The sequence below is a fragment of the Phasianus colchicus genome, chromosome 24 (assembly GCF_987193195.1).
Source record: "Phasianus colchicus chromosome 24, bPhaCol1.hap1.1, whole genome shotgun sequence".
In the NCBI taxonomy this organism is placed as follows: Eukaryota; Metazoa; Chordata; class Aves; order Galliformes; family Phasianidae; genus Phasianus; species Phasianus colchicus.
The window spans coordinates 2461102-2477999 of NC_143459.1; the positions used below are offsets into that span (position 1 = coordinate 2461102).

General features: G+C 43.4%; 1 protein-coding gene across 1 annotated transcript; it reads right to left on the reverse strand.

Moving 5' to 3' along the window:
• Window positions 1-2907: 2907 nt before the first annotated feature.
• Window positions 2908-16827, reverse strand: DNAJC8 (DnaJ heat shock protein family (Hsp40) member C8). Its single transcript, XM_031595058.2, has 9 exons — window positions 16676-16827; window positions 15342-15443; window positions 12225-12281; window positions 10442-10508; window positions 9754-9848; window positions 8869-8940; window positions 7714-7805; window positions 6778-6853; window positions 2908-3689 (listed from the first exon to the last, which is right to left on the reverse strand). Exons 1-9 carry the CDS (start codon window positions 16742-16744, stop codon window positions 3567-3569), a joined length of 753 nt encoding a protein of 250 aa, XP_031450918.1. The 5' UTR covers window positions 16745-16827; the 3' UTR covers window positions 2908-3566.
• Window positions 16828-16898: the final 71 nt, after the last annotated feature.

A 16898-nucleotide genomic window follows, 5' to 3' on the forward strand; every position in this document is an offset into this window, starting at 1 on the left:
CTCCATGCATTTACAAGGACGGGCATCTCTTAGGGAAGAGAAAGGCCAGAAGGAGATACAGCAGCATACACAGCATAGGCAAGGTGGTGCTGAACCTAACCCACCTGGCTCCATACCATGTCCAGCAGGAGCTAGGAGATGATAAGCAGAAGAAAGCATCTCTACCAGCATCTGCCAATATGTAGCAGAGATCTCCTCAGCTAGCAGGAAACATATTTTTGTCTTTTCAACCAATTCCTTGTTCATTTCCCTCAATAATCTCTTGTTCGTGGGTTCGGGAAGAGAACAGCTTGATGACTTGATTTCCCTCTGTACTCTTTTTGAAGGCTATATAGTAAAGCACCTATAAAAAATAGGCATCCATATAATCTGTACAGCACCTCCACAACATGGCTTCAGAGCAAGGAGGACTGTTTTCCACTTCATTCTGTCTGCTAATAGAACTCTGATCTATTCACTAAGAGGGTTCCTGAGCAGGAGAAGTAAATGAGAGAACACCACTACGTGCAACAAGCTAAGATAAACATTAAGTAACAATGGTTTATGCCTCCTCAAGAACAGATTTCATCTGTCTTATCACTCAGGTTTTCTACAGCTGTCATAACTTGATTTGCAAAGGGAAAGGCAACCTCCTTGCCTTAGAAGGGAACCAAAGCCTTTAGGAAGAATGTTGGGATTCCTAGAGATCTCCTCACTCCCACTGATGTATTTTCTTGTTTTGTGTATCAAGGACAAATACTTCAGCCTACGCACAGCACTGACCCAAAAACAGTTCCAAAGAAAATGATCTGAGGGTTTTAGAATTTCTGTCATCTGTACTTCTTGGAATTGAAGTTTTTCATTCAGTCTGTCCCACAGCCTTGGCGTACACTGCAGAGGCTGGGCAGTAGCTCAGGCTGCATCTGTTGTGCACCCACATGGTGCATTAACTTCTTATCCATCCAAGCAATTCAAACAAGTTTGATTTTACAAAGCCTGAATAAAAGGATCAAAACTCACCTCCCTTCAATACAGCAGGGAAATAGTCAGTAAAGGGCCAGGTATTTTGTTGTTGCTAAAGCCCACCCAGCTGATGAGAAGCTTCAAAGGACTTGGCTGAGTGGATAAGGTAGGAGAAAAACTGCGTACTCAGACATACAAGCATACATGTGGAACAGGAAGAAAGGAAACAGGAGCAGCTAAACTGAAAGGGAACAACCTTATTTCTAAGACACGTTTTGCTGCACCAGCCAAGGCACAATCAGTAGAACAAATGACTCAAAGGAGCTCAAGGCTCCTCAGTGCCAGTGCTACATCGCTCCATCGGTCACACTCATAAACAGATGCATTTCTGAGAAAGAGAATCAGGAACTTCACATGGGTCATAAGAAAAATCTCAAGCTCTAAAGGGACTCATCCTGTGCTACTTGAAAAAAAAAAAAGTGAAAAGAAGATCTGAAAGGTCAATGCCATTGTGTTAGCAAAGATATTAAACCATGTGAAAGGAAACACTACCAGCAAGACTAATACTTCAAAATCAAAAGCAATGACTGGGAGAAAAGTCATTGGGGGAGATTTCTAAGTGAGAAATATTTTGACAGGGGAACCAGAGCCAGCTGAGTTAAAGGAACAGCATCTTCTGGGTGAGAGATTCCAGCACAACAGAGCTCAAACCCTCTGAGCTACTGCCCAGCACTGCTCGTTTCTTACAGCTTCATCTGTGAAGCACAGGAGATGCATCTCAGAGAACACCACAAAAGTTAACTAACATTTTCCCCATGACTGAGTCTAATTGCTGCCTCAACAAAGAAGTTGTGTCCCATCAAAGCATTCCCAATTGATGAAGGAATGAGCAATGCCAATAAAAAGGAATTTCACTGTCTGAACACAGCAATGCTGCACAGTTTAGTCTACCTTAGTTTTATTAGGAAGGTATGTTTCACTACATCTGGTCACCCAGACCAGTGTATTACAGGAAAAGAAACAAAGGCAAGTGGAAAACACTAGCCACCTTTCAGAAAATTCATCTAAGCCTCAGGCCGTGTCAGAAAGCACTGCTTGTTTTGGAGCTGCTTTTCCTGCAGAGAACTGTGTGGTAACAATGCTTGATCACATCAGCCTTCTTCTGCAGCTCGCAGAAAGAGTTCAATCATCAAAGCTTATTGGTTGAGACACTGGAAAATAAACACATCTCTTCAGGGGCAGCAAAAACTATCCTTCTGACTTGACCATGTTCTAGGCACAAAAATCAGCACAGTGGATTGAACTAATTTGAAGATTAGGGTATAAAAGATGAATAGAAATGAAGGGAACTGGCTAGAGGCAGTGAGGAGGATGAAGAGCAGTATCTTCATGGGAGCATCTACCCACAAATCCCAGGTATGAGGATTGCCATCTGGACAGAAGGGAAGAGTCTCCAAGCTCAGACAACAGAGGAGTCCACCAGGAACATATAAATCAGTAGTACAATCCACTTTGTATGCCTTTGAATAGTTGAGAATCTCTTTGAAACTTAAATGAACACCTGAAGCACAATTTTTAAAAAACAAAACTCACACATTTAATCTGATCCCATAGCTCTGAGAAGTTACATTCCCCCTGCAAGGTTCGTAAGTCCTCCCACCCCATCTATGCTCACCACCCAAAGGCATGGCAACAAAACCAGGAATCAGCATGGACCCTGAAACACCACGTCCAGAATCCACTCAGGCAGCATCCAGGGAAAAGATGTCTTCTTCCAGTCCTTCTTATTGCCACAACGGAGAACTATTAATTCAAAATTCAAGTCATATCAGACTTTGGAATAACTGCAAAACCTTACCAGGGCAAGTGTTACTGAGCAGTAGTAATATCTCAGTGGCCAGCACTCAATTTGCAATTGTATCTTTGAATAATTCCTTGCAAAAAAAAAAAAAAAGAGAAAAAAGGTAACTTGGGTAAAAATTTATTTTACATACAGACCATTGCAACTTAACTATTATTTGAGACGTTATTTTATCTTTACAGAAAGTGACCAGCTGGTCTGAGATTAACAGAAGTGTAAGCTTGAGAGCTGGGATTTCAGAATGGAAATCAGATCTTGGGAGAAGAGTCCTTCCAAGCACCATGCAGTGCAGAGAGGAGCTGCAGGTCTCTTAACTGCAGCAGCTGCACTGAACAGTAATGGAAGCGGATCTCCAGAGTCAGCTCAGACCTTCCTGAAGCTGAACTTGCTGAGAAAGATGATGCCTGAACAGATACAGATGCATTTCTGATATTTTGTTCAGCTCTCAAACTAGAAACGAATATAGTGAAACAGCACAATCTCTGTAAAGTACAAAACATCGAGTTACAGGGCAGCAGACAGACAGGACAGCAATAATGGGAGGACCCTCCTAAGCCACATATTCTACATTTAGCGGGTTCCTGGCTGGGTTCATACTATGGCCCTAGTTCAAATGGACTGAGTACAAAAAAATACTTTGACCAATAATTAATTGAACTGGAAACAAACAGTCTACTAAAAAGCAATTCTTACTCTAGGTGCCAATGAGTCCTTAAAAGCAGGGAGGGGACTGGGGAGCTGCTCTTTGGCAGTGCGGCCAAGATCATTCGCGCTGCTCCATTTTTACTTTAGGAGGTCTCAGGAAGGTCCTGTTCTTCTTTTCTTTCTTGCCCTTTGTATTTGCCTGGAAATTTCTCCAGCTGTCCACACGACCATCCCGACTTTCCTGGAAACAAAAGAGAGGAAGTGGAAGGTTAACAACTGCAAGAGCCAGAGAGCAGATTTTGCATACTAGCTTCGAGAGATTGGTATCAATTTGCCCCTTATGCTGCATCCTGGCAGCCAGAACATACAGACACTGAAAAGCCAAAGCAACACATGCAGCACAATGGAGCCACAGGTGAGTTCACAAACACCAGTGCAAGCAATACGTTGCTTTCTTGTTTCAAAAAATGAGCTTGGGATATGCAGGCCTGATTAGAGCCTATTGAATCCTCCTGAGAAGGGAAAAAAAGACTCCTCACAAACCCAACCTATGATCCTTAAAGGCTGAAGGTTTCAGGACTGAACCAGTGCAGGGATGACTCACTTCACTGTGTGATCCACAAGCTCAAGTCCCTTCTGAATAAATATCTGTGCCTGCACTACTGGTGCTGCACAAAAGGCTACAATAGCTGTTCTCCCTCCCATCTTTCCTCTGTGGCTGTATGGCAGAAGGCAGTGATCTGGATAATGGGACAGTGCACACTCAGTAAGTTTGCAGATGACAAAAATATAATGCTCCACTGAGACATCAAGGAGTCATGCTGCCATCCAGAGGGACCCTGACAAGCTGGAGAAAGCATCCAGTAAGAACTTAATGAAGTCCAGTGAGGAAAAGTGCAAAGTCCTGCCCTTGGGAGAACAACACCTGGCATCAATATATGCTGGAGGTCACCCAGCTGGAAAGGAGTTCTGCAGTGAAGGTCCTGAAGGTCCTGATGGACACCAGGTTGACCACAAGCAACACATCCTTGCCACATAGGTGGCTGAGGGTATTCTGGACTGCACTAGGAGCATTGCCAGCAGGCTAAGAGAGGTGATCCCTTCCCTCTGCTCAGCACTGATGAGGTCACATCTGAAGTGCTGCATTAAGGCCCAGGCTTCCCAACAGAAGACAGAAATCAAGTTATTACAGAGAGTCCAGCAAAGGGCCACAGAGATGCTATGACTGGAACATCTCTCCTATGAAAGCTGGCTGGGACTGTGAAGCCTAGGAAAGAAAAAGCTCAGTTGGGGTACCTCATCAACACATGCAAAGATCTGAAGGGAAGGTGCAATGGAAACAGAGCAAGACTTTTCAGTGGTACCCGAGTGAAAGGACAGGAGGCAATGGGCACAGACTGACACACAGGAGGTTCTGAGTGCTAGGAAACACATGGTCCTGGACAAATGGTTCAAGGTGGACCTGCTTGAGTAGGGAAGTTCGCCTACAGAGATCCCTTCCAACCTCGATTATTGCATGATAACACTTTTTTGAGGGATATGGCAACTTCTGTTCTAACCCTCTTGTTTCTTACAATTTGTTTGTAGAAACCATGATAGCTTGAAATTTCTGAGAAAGCAAATATTAGGTAGGGGGAAGGAGGAGAAAGCATTAAAACTTACTGCATTTGGATACATCAAAATATGATTCAGCTCTCAAGGCTGATCCTGTGAGAATCCAGCAGTATTGCAGAACACATGTAAGGATCAAAAGTACAGGTCCTCAGGGTAAAGAGACAGTGAGCTGACCAAAGAACATGCAGTGTTCAAGCAGGGACAAGAATCACCAGGAGCTGGTAACTACAGAAGAATGAAGCAGAGGCACAGCACAAACACTTTTGCAGGCATTTTTTTTTGTGCATCACGCTCATTCATTTCAGATACACTGCAAAGGCAGCTACAGTCAGTATACTTTTTCCTGTCTATGGCCACAAGCAGAAATAAACTTCTTATGCCTGTAGATTAGATGATCCACTTTGAACATTAGCACTTAGTTCTGATACTCTCTCTTCGTATTTTATTTATGGAGCTGTCACCAACAAGGCTGGAGAAGACACTTGCAAGTGCAGAGGTTCAGCTGTTTAGAAGCAGTATTAATAGCTCTGCAGTTCTCCTTTTTGGTACATCATTATTTGCTTGTAATATGAGTTCACATTTCCTCAGCTTCTATCCTTTACTGCATCTGCAGAGCAACAACACCCAATTTCTCCAACCACAATGACCACAGATCACAGAACTTCTGCCAGCAACACTACGAGTGGCACACATTTCTCTACCTGGCAATAATGACAAAACTCCACTGTGCACTCAACACAGCAGTATTACACAAATGCAGTCAGTTCAGTGTTTTCCAGAACACCCAGCTTCCAGTATCCATATGGTACAGCATATGAACAGAGAAACTCTGCCCATTTAAGTCTCTGGAAAAATCCCAGCTGTCTCCTTTCCAAAGGATGCCAGCCCAGCACACACAACTCTCTCCCAGACATCTTGTTTTATAAAGGCCTCTCGTACATAGCCTGGAATTAAGTTTAAGGGTAACTGAACAATGTAGCACATCCTTTCATGAGGTCCTGCATGTGGTTATTAAATTCTTTCCTGTCCACCCTGCCCTCCATGCCATAGAACTTGCCCTCTGGTGTGTAATAAAGGAGGAATTACAGGCTAGATCAGATACTTTGGCAGACTGCAGGTCTGAATAGCAGCACAACAACCACAGAGCCCTCATGGTACTTCAAGACCTTGAATATAGATTAGAAGGAGCAAAGGGAAGTAGCAATTATTTAGATCTTTGGTATTTGTAAGAAATATAGATTCCCTAAATGTTAGCAATCTGTTTGATAAGTACCAATCCAGCTCAAACAGCTATGATTACCACCAGTGACTTGGGCTAAGAAGGAATTCCAACTTCTAACTTGGGCTAAGAATAAGATGCAGACAGAGTTGAAAAAATACTGTAACTTCATTTACAGTACACCTGTTTCAGAGAAGTGATATCAAAGCTCTATCAGATTTATGCCAAACCACTTCTATGACGTGGCTCTGGGCAGCCTGGTCTGGTGGCTGGTGACCCTGCACATAGCAGGGGGGTTGAAACTCGATGACCACTGTGATCCTTTTCAACCCAGGCCATTCTGTGATGATGCTATGATTTCACTAAGCATTTATCTAAATTAGCTTGAGCACCTGCCAAAAAAAAGTCTCTCTTTTTGCAGAGGCATTTTCAGCAGCATAGCTAAGAATTGCTGAGGCCCATCCCAGACGTGGCATTCAGTTCAGCTGCTGATTACCTCAAAGTTCTTCTGCCACTCTCGTTCTCGTTTAGCCTTCTCCTGTGCTTCAATTTCTTCTTCTCTTTGTCGTTTCCTGGAAGGGAAGTCATGAAGAAGCTGTGAACCACAAGCACCTTCATTAAAGAAACACAGTGACACTTTCAACACATCTCTGAAAGCTCTTCCAACTCCTTGGCAAATTACAGTTCTTGTCAGTAAATATGCTCACCTGTGGCTACACAGCAAAAAAAACTGGTTTCAAAACTGAAGAGAGAAGAGATGATAACATGGCACCACTGACAGCAGACATGTTTAATCAGCGAGTCATCTTCTCTTGTAAAACAGGTTGGAATCCTTAATAACTCTAGTGATAACTATCTAAAACTGCTCAGGGTACACATTTTGAGAAGTTAACAAACATGTGAGCATGCAAGTAAGAATGAGAGGGTTTTTTCCTTAATTTTCATCTACAGAAGCCCTGCTCTGTGAAGTGCATCTACAGCAACTACTCAGACAAGAGGTGATTGATTACAATACCTCGTGCCACGAGGTATTTCTGGGAATTAGTTAAAAATAAAAATCAACTGTTTGCATGCTAACAACACGTAAAACCATTTCATTGTTTTTGCTGGCCTCTATAGATTATATAAGCATAGTAAATGTATCTTAATAGGATGGAAAGTTTCCTATTCTCTTTCTTCAAGCACAGCAGACATCTACACTCGATAAAGAACACATGGAATCTACATCATTAGAAGTATTCAGGCTTCTTTCTGACAGGATCCTTGTTAACCTAATCCAAGGCTGTGCTTCCAGCAGTAGGTTGGACCAGATGACTCCCAAAGGTCAGTTCAAACATATACTTTCCTCAGATTCTCTAATTTCTAATCTTTTCCTAGGAAGTGTGAGGGGCAAAGCAGAGCCTGAGCTGCACAAGCAGAATGCTATTTGTACCTTTCATGCATTTCTTTAGCTTCTCTTTCTTTCCTCTTAATTTCCAGTTCAGCAAAGAGCTTCATTGTCTGTTTGTATACAGCCTGTTTAAACTGCAAAACACAAATTTGGTTTTAAAACAATGCACGTTAACACAGTTAGAGAAATCTGTTTTACAGAAGGATGTAAGAAGCATAAGAAGAAAGTAAAGCATTTGTGTGCCCACACAGCCTCACATCCTGCATTGAGAGCAGTGCATAGGAGAGATGTAGGAGATGGTATAAAACACTGCTGATTAAGTTCTGGTCTTAAGTAATTGTTTCCTAGTTATGTTAATAGCCTAATCATATCTCATTTTCATTTGTATTCATGAAGCTGTACCTAAACTGAACTTCATTTCAAACTCTTATTTTTTCCACTGAGTTCTGCAATGCCATGATATTTGACATATTAAAAAAGGCTAAATGGTCACGTAGAGATGGTGATTTCCCAGCAGACCTCCTTGATGTGTTGTAACAATCGAGCCCTGGCTTTCCAGTGGAAGATATTGCTATAATTAAAACAAACTTCATTATTAATGAACAGCAAAAGACCTTTGAAAATCAATGCAAAATAAGACCATTAATGGGAGGATACCAAGAGGGAAAAAAACACTTCATAGGAAAAAAAAAAAAAAGGTGAATTTGTAAGACTAATTTATTGCAGAACAGCAGATCTGTCCTCGAAACAGCAATTCTATCCTACATGCAAGAAAAAGCCCAAACAACCCTTCCTACAAAATGTCCCTAAAAGCAGATTTTAGACACGCTGCAATGGGTTCTATGTGTGCCTCTGCTGGCAGTAAGAATGCCACAGCTCCAGCATTCAGAACACAAAATGAACTTCAATTCAAAAAAGAGTGTATGATGGACAACGATGTCTTTCTCCTAGGAAAGAACTGGATATTTTAATTTACGTAATATCAAAATGCATTTCCTTTTTACACCACAGTCAAACGACTTCCAGAATGGATATAACTCAATGGATGGAACTTCTACAGTCACTTACAACTTATTCTTCTGTAAGCAGAAAGATTTACAACACTCAAACAGCCAAAGAAATGTCTGCATATTGGTTTTGATTCTCATTTCTCAAAATGCATTCTGTACTCCTCAGTCACTCTGAAGCAAAACTTACAACTTCAGGATCATCTTCTTCTACATTGGGAGGTTTTCCATCCTTCTTCAATTGCTTCTTTTTTTCTTTCACCTAAAGATTATGAACAAAAGTAAGAGCCTACGAAGTTTTACACAGCTCCCCTAACTGTATATTGTGTTGTTTGAAGAACTTTGGATGACCATAAGTTCTTGATTTAGATCTATGTCTTATTTTACATCAAAATCTCCTGGCCCTCAGCCCAAATATACACAAGATCGCTGTCATGTGAACAGCAGTCATTAAAAATAACAAGTTAGATACTATTCATCCAACATAATCCCCTTCTTTTTTTTTGTTAGTTTGTTTTTAAGGTACATTTACATCCAATATGTACAGTCCAAACTAGCAGGAAGTTTATTTTGCATTGCAATACTTGAAACATTAACAATAACAAGCAGAACATAAAGCGTGCCTTGATTTACAGCATCTGAGTTCTCCCCTACCAGCTTGTTATGTATGATCTGCTCATATTACTCAACTAACTTCTTGACCATTGCAATCCAAGCTCCTTTCCTTATCTTCTAGGTCAAGTTTTTTCCCAAAACTTCCCAGTCTTCAGCTTTCACCACCTATTATCTTCCACCTACACAGATCTGAACTGCATCATTCATTCACGGACTCGAAAAAACTATTTAGGTCACATCTTGTGGTTTGACCTAATTATTTCAAGTACTGAATTTCACTGAGTTATCCTGCACTGAGCTCAAACGCAGCCTTGGACAAAGCCCAATTGTTGATGCCTTGAGAAGCTCAGTCCACCTGCACAGCCGCATCAGGAGTTTTGCTCAGTTCACCTTTTAATGACCTAAACACACACAAGATATACAAAAAAATCAAATTAAGAACAGTTTATGGAATACTTACAGTATGTTCCACATATTCTTTTCCTGCCTGTATCACATCCAAGGCCCTCTTCTTTTGCTCCTGATCTAGCAGCAACTTGTATGCTTTATCTACAGCTAAAAAAGAAGTACCAACATTAATAGCACCAGTAGTCACATTCAAAAGGCATCACAAGATTGCTACTTTGTAGGGCTCTGAGGTGTTTTTTGTGGTTTTATTTTCTTCCTATTACATCCAGGTGATTTCATGATCAGTCAAATGAGATTTGGGGTGTGGTAGTGTCAGAGACTGTCAGACACCTCTGGACTATATAGGGTTAAAGCATCAATCCTACCAAGTGATTTAGTCACAAGGTATGAGGTTAAGGTTGGCAATGCCTCTGAAATCATTTTATTACAACAGTAATAAAATGAATAAAATCTAATGCACAGAATAAACAGGTTTTTTTAAACTATCCTGAAGCCCAATGGATGAGTTTGTCCTACTACAAGCTAACAATAAAACCATTACTGCCACCTAGTGAAATGCTGCTGCTGAAATGCCAACCAAATGCCATCATCTGCTTCTCTCTTGACACCTCTGCAACAATTCTGTCCTTTGGTGGGGCCACAGACCTTACAAGCATTTAGAACAGCAACACAAGAAAACAACAGTCCAACTACTACACACTGCAGCTTAGAAAGGATGAGAGTCAGTAGCACAGACTTACCTTCAAATGCCTTCTGAGCTCTATCTGCATCATCTTGATTTTTGTCTGGATGTACCAATATTGACAGCTGCAAAAGAAAGAATCTTGCCGTCAAGATCTTTGTAAAAAAGAAAAGACTGCTTCAGTGGTTTCTGTGAGAGGAGAGAACAGTTCAGACAGGAGGAATCAGAAAGGATGACATCCCTTTGTGTATGGGCAAATCAGCTGACAACACAGTAGACTAAACATCAGTAAAAGTTTATAATGGCTTCTCACTGAAAATCAGGTCCAACTTCTGTAATGAGAAGGTTAAGAAAAGTTGCAGTTTGGGCCACGCAGCCATACAAACACCTTTCAGCCACAGTAGCATAGGGCTGACATGAACCACTTGCTCACGAGTTTCAAACCCTTGGTCTTAAAAAGAAACAAATCTACAAAGACCATCCTCAGCCATAATTTACCTCTTGTTCTACATCTCTAGGATCTCTAAAGTTACTCAAATACTAAACCACTTAAAACAATGAGTAAATTTTTTCCTTAGACTCCTTTACTGAAAGTTAAGCAGTCTCTACAGAGCAGTCAGGACACTGATCACTAGCATCTTAGGACAGCCTTAAAGCAACAAGAAAGCATATATTCCTTATTTTCCCCTTTTAAAGGATGAGAACACTCTAAAAGTTTCTCCACACAGCATTCTTTTCCCATACTATTTATTTTTGTCACTGTTAGCCAGACTCTCTAGTTTATCTACATCTTTCCTACTATGATGTTGAAAACCAGTTGCACTAGTGAACATAAAATATTCACTTCCTGACCTCCCATGACACTTGCTGGTTCATAGAAAAAAGGTTTCCCTCCTGTCCCCAAGAACAGCACAGTGCTCATTTACTCTGTGACTTGCAATAGAAGGAAAAAGATACTGGCTATTGGCTGTTCCAGATTCTGCAATTAGGCATTTGATTTCTACAATTAATAATTCCACACACTGATTTCATTCCATCACTTTGACTTCAAAACACTTCTCTGCAGTATTCTATTAGCATAAAGCTAAGGCAGCTGTGTTCATTAATAAGCAAAATTGAGAACTCAGCAACCAACTGAAAGGTTATCCTTCCATTCCCCATGAATAAGCATAGTGCACCTGCCAGCACCTCAGCAAGTATGCTCCTTCATCAGGACAAGAGAGCTGTTGGCTGTCTAAAGCCAGATCTCCATGTCCACAGAACAAATTCAGATTGCAAGATGCAGTCCTCTGAAAAGTGCATCTTTCTGCTGCATGCATTTCTCCTGCAGATCTACAGCAGAATAAGTCTGGAATAATGTTTCTTGTGTTGCATGGAACAATGAAGAAGCACTCCAGAGCAGGGCTGCTGCTCTCTCAGGTAGCCCAACCACAAAAAAAATAACTGGTGAAATTCTTAAGGAAATCTCAAAAATAAATACTTCTGGATCAAAGATGATGTATTTAAGAGAAATACATTTTCACAGATCTTCAATTTCTGTCAAATGTTGACCTCCTCTTCGGACTAAACTTCAATACACTGCTTATATGTGGGCATTTCAGTTCATAGTAGCTCAGTCACACGTTTTACAAAGCAGCATACCATGCACAGACTACGCACCCTTGTCCAGTTTTCCCCTTGTGGATACAAAGATTGTTCTACATGTCTCTTCACAAAACAGCCACTTGTCTCTACCCAGACACAACTTTTCTACTGCTTTCCCTGTTCCCAAGCACAGCTGCACAATCTCTGCAGAGCTTCTAGTTTTCATTTCAGAAGCTTCAAATGCAGAAGTCAAATACCTGTCGGAACCTTTTCTTTATTTCTTCATCTGTGGCTTCAGGATCCATCTGCAGAACCTAAAAAATATCACAACAACAGAGTAAATTCAATGGTATGCCCCACATTTCAAGTTCCTGGCAGCAAGCTCTGAATACTTGGTTCATCAGCATACAGGCACAATGTCAGAAAGCTCACCCCAATGGGGAGCTGCTTCAGGATATGAATTTTCACCGAGTAAAACACAGACATTTAAAGGAACAGCATATTTGGGACATTCTACTTTCAGCAATGCTATGTTTCTTTGAGTATGTCAGAGCCCTTTCCACACTCTAATCTTGTACAGACAGCTACCATCCCTAAATAGCCATCTTTGGTCCAAACCTTCAACCAAATCCGTTACTTAGTTCAGTAGAAACAGAAGCACATCATGGCTTTGGGACACAGTCAGACAATTTGTAACTGAGAACCAGTGGGCAAGAAACACATTATTTTGTAAGGATTTGTTGATTTTGTCTGTTAGCTTTTGAAAGATGGAAGAGTTTTACTGCTTGGCTTCCATGAACAAGCTTACAACTCGTTGTTCTTTAGGGATGCAATGAACTCACAAAAAATGTTTAGGAACTGTTCTGTGAATCAATTTACTAACAGAAGCACTAAGCAACAACTGAACTTACTCAGCGTGGATACACACTGGTCTGACACTAAGAATCTGGAAATACAAAACACTTTTTTTGCAGAAAAGCTGCAGCCTACTTTTAAACGGCTTCTGTAATTTGCTCTCCAGGTCAAGCAATGAGATGTACACAGAACCAAACACTGCAAAGTGAACCTCCTGAATGATCAGCCTTAAATTTGGGCTATGAAAAGCACCTGAGTCTATTAGAAAAACAGACAGGGATGACATCAGGAAAGAACTCTTGTTTAGAGGATGAGAAACAGAGCACAAGCCAGCAATGTGCACTCGCAGCCCTGACAGCCAACCATATCTTGAGCTGCATCAAAAGGACTGCAGCTAACAGGACAGGTCAAAGGAAGCAATTATCCCCAACAACAGCACTGCATTCAGCTCTGAGGGGCAGGTCCAGGTGATGCCATGAGGATGCTCAAAAGGCTGAAGCACATCTCTTGTGAAGAGAGGCTGAGGGAGATGGGGTTGTTCAGCCTTGAGAAGCAAAGGCTCTAGAAGACCTCATTTTGACCTTTCCATTACCTACAAGAAATCTGGGGAGGGACTCTCTATTAGGAAGGGTAGCTATATGACATGGGGTAATAGTTTTAAATTGAAAGAGGGGAAGATTTAGTATAGATATTTGGAAGAAATTCTTCATCATGAGGCAAGTGAGACCCTGGCACAGGATGCCTCAACCCTGGAGGTGCTCAAGGCCAGGCAGCACAGGGCCCTACACAGTCTCATCTGCCAGGGGGCAACCAGTCCATTTGCTGCATCAAAGGGCAATGTAACTTGGCAGAAAATAAACTCCATTGCATGTCAGCTTGTCCTGGGATATCAGAGGGGCTGGGGACAGCTGAACATAGATTCTGAGCAATGCCCAACTCAGTGCTTTAAGTTTGGTCACAGAACTTCCACGATTATGGATTCACAGACAGCACGCTGCCCAATTCATCTAGCAGCATCCAAATGGGTTCCATGGCCACTCAAAGAGTTTGGGCCATGCCCAGACTAAGAACTCTCACAGCTAGATTAGTGAATTGTGCAGTTCATTAAAGCAACAGATTACAGGTTCTTTTGGATTGCTGGTGATAAACACACTTGTCTGCAAAGCATGAGAAGTTAACCAAGAATGTGACTAACAGAAATTACTGTGTCTTCCAGGGAAGCACTCAGCATTACTGAGAGTGCAAGCCTTACCCAAGAAGCATCCCTATGGAGGGGAATGGTGGCTCAGCCTGTTGACTGAACCTAGAAGTAAAAGATGGTCCATGTCTGACATCTGATGGCATCTTCCCTAACATTCTCCCTCTTTTAAGCCATTTTTATGATATTTTTTATTTTACAGGTAGAGCTTGAGGAACTTGAGTCACACATACTTTTGTTTATGCTTGGTGTAAAATTATCTCACCCTGCTTTTAAAGATATAAGCTAAAAAAAATCAGAGTGCACCCCCAGTAAGAGGGGGTTGCACCTCAGGAGAAAGTAGCTTTTGGGATGAAGGTTTGTTTTGGTATTACAGTGCATGTATAATGAGCAAAGTTCATCGAAGGACAGCATTTTGTCAAAAAACAATGGCAGACTTTTGGCCTGGGGGCTGCAGGTAAGCAGTTTGGCACTACCAAGTCTCCATCCCAGCACTGCTCTTCTTAGGAGTCAGTATACCAGGTTCTCCTGATGCTGCCAACCTCTAAAATTGCCCAGGGAGGCTCTATGGATCACAGAACTTGGCTGCAGTGTCTGTACTCTGCTCCACACTCTGTGCCATTTAACGGACCCCTGTACCAACTACACTCTGCTTCTGGACCCTGTGACCAATTCTGCACCTTAGTTTGCAAATCACCCATAGCAATTGTTCCACACCATGGCAGAGGGTTGGAACTGAGTGGGCTTTAAGGTTTCTTCCAACCCAAGTCAATCTGTGACTGTATGAATACCCAGAACACCACCACCATATGTTCTCTTCATTGTTTCCCTTTTAAGATTTTAACTGATTGCAACTGGAACTGCACAATACAACATGGAATGGAATTTTCCAATTCCCAGTGAGTCCTCCAGGATTGGTCTCTGGTATGATAAGTGGGAGTCTCTCTATCCTTCTATGCACAGAAGTTCAGTGGGATGAACACCCAAAATAAGGGACAATCAGAAATGCTGGTCAGAAGAGAATCTGTGATCAGAAGAGAACCTGACCATGTGCCACCTGTTATGATATCATTCACAAAGTATTTAGTATTACTCTGCCAAATCTCCCAGTGCTGTTAAACAAGAAAAGCGTGCCAACAAACACAATTTCTTCCTGCCATTAAGAGAACAAGCACGTATACACCATCCTTCTGTCTCCTGCACTGTAAGCCACGAACAGAAATTTGTATCTTTCTGACGACTGGCCTCTTTTCAGAAAGAAATACTCAGTAAATCCAGAATTGGGTGCACTAAGTCAGACAGGAGATTAGTTCAGACTAACCTCAAAAGGATTCAAGTTGAAATAAGAAGATCCAGGTCGGGTCAGCCTGTCAATTTGGTTTTTTGATGTTAAAACAGAGTCTCGTTTTTCGATTTGTTTTACCTGCAGAACAAAAGACACTCTTATTAACCAACCAATTAAATAACATGCTTACCTGCCTTCTTATGTGACAGCCACAAACTGTTATCATTCCGTGCTGTAACTCACAACACCTCTTGCACATCCCAAGCTCATAATTACTCAAGCATTAGCAGGGCACATTTTTCAGTGTTTTCAACTCTTTGAAAGGGTTGATAACAGCAGGACAAGGGGAAATGGTCTGAAGTTGAGGGAGAGAAGATTCAGGTTGGATGTCAGGGGGAAGTTGTTTGCTGTGAGAGTGGTGAGGTGCTGGAACAGCTGCCCAGAGAGGCTGTGGATGCCCCGTCCATCCCTGGAGGTGTTCAAGGCCAGGTTGGATGGGGCCCTGGGCAGCCTGGGCTGCTATTAAATGTGGAGGTTGGTGGCCCTGCATGCAGTAGGGGGGATGGAGATTCATCATCCTTGATGTCCCTTCCAACCCTGGCCATTCTGTGATTTCTACAGCACGACAGTACTTTCAGCATCATCTTCCAGCTGTGAAAGAAATGTAGAAAGCACTTCTGCCATTGTCTTCCACGGCTTGCTCAGCAGCTGTGCCTTTTTGCCCTCACTTCACTCCTACACTTTGCCAGCACTGTCATCCCGATACCTTGGATACCAACTGCGCGGCTGCTTTTAACCCAGCGCTGCAGGGAGAGACAACGAACGCCATCACATCACCCTAAGCAAGCAAACACTTCTCACTTCGACCATTTTTTTTTTTTCCAGCAGCGCAGTTTTCTCTTCGATCCTCTCACCGTTAACCCAGCCCAAACCCGCTATCGGCACCCGCCATTCACCTTTAGGGAAAGGAACACGCAGGCGGGGCTCAGTTACCAACCCGAGGGACGCACAGCGAACCGTGCCGGGCTCCCCTCCAGCTCCCCCGGCCGCAGGGCAACGGCAGCTGAGCTCGGAGCTGACAGCAGAGCCGGCGGTGCGCGGGGATTCATCGGAGCGGGCCGGAGGAGCGCGGAGCAGAGCCGAGGGCTGAGCTCGGAGCCCCACAGGGCCGCGGGGTTCGCCCGCCCGCAGCGCTCACCCGGCCGGGCCCCTCCGCGCCGCCCCCGCCCGCCCCCACGCAGGCTCCGCTCCGCCCGCCAGGCCCCGGCGGCGCCGGATAGGCCGCAGCGAGCCGTCGGCGGGCAGACGGAGCTCTGGAGAACGCGGCCGAGCCCGCGCCCCCGCCGCCGCCTACGGCCGGCCGCCGGTACCTCGCTATAGAAGGTGAGGAACGCCTCCTCGGCGGCGCCCCCCGCCCCGCGCTCCTCCGGAGCCGCCATCGCCAGCACCACGTGACGCCGCGCGCACGCGCGAAGGCGACGCCGAAACCGACCGAGAAGGCGGCGCCCCCGGCACGTGATCGCAGCGGCGCGTCGCGGCAACGGGGGGGTGGAGGGGGAATGGGGCGGAGCGGCGGGAGCGGCGCGTGCGCAG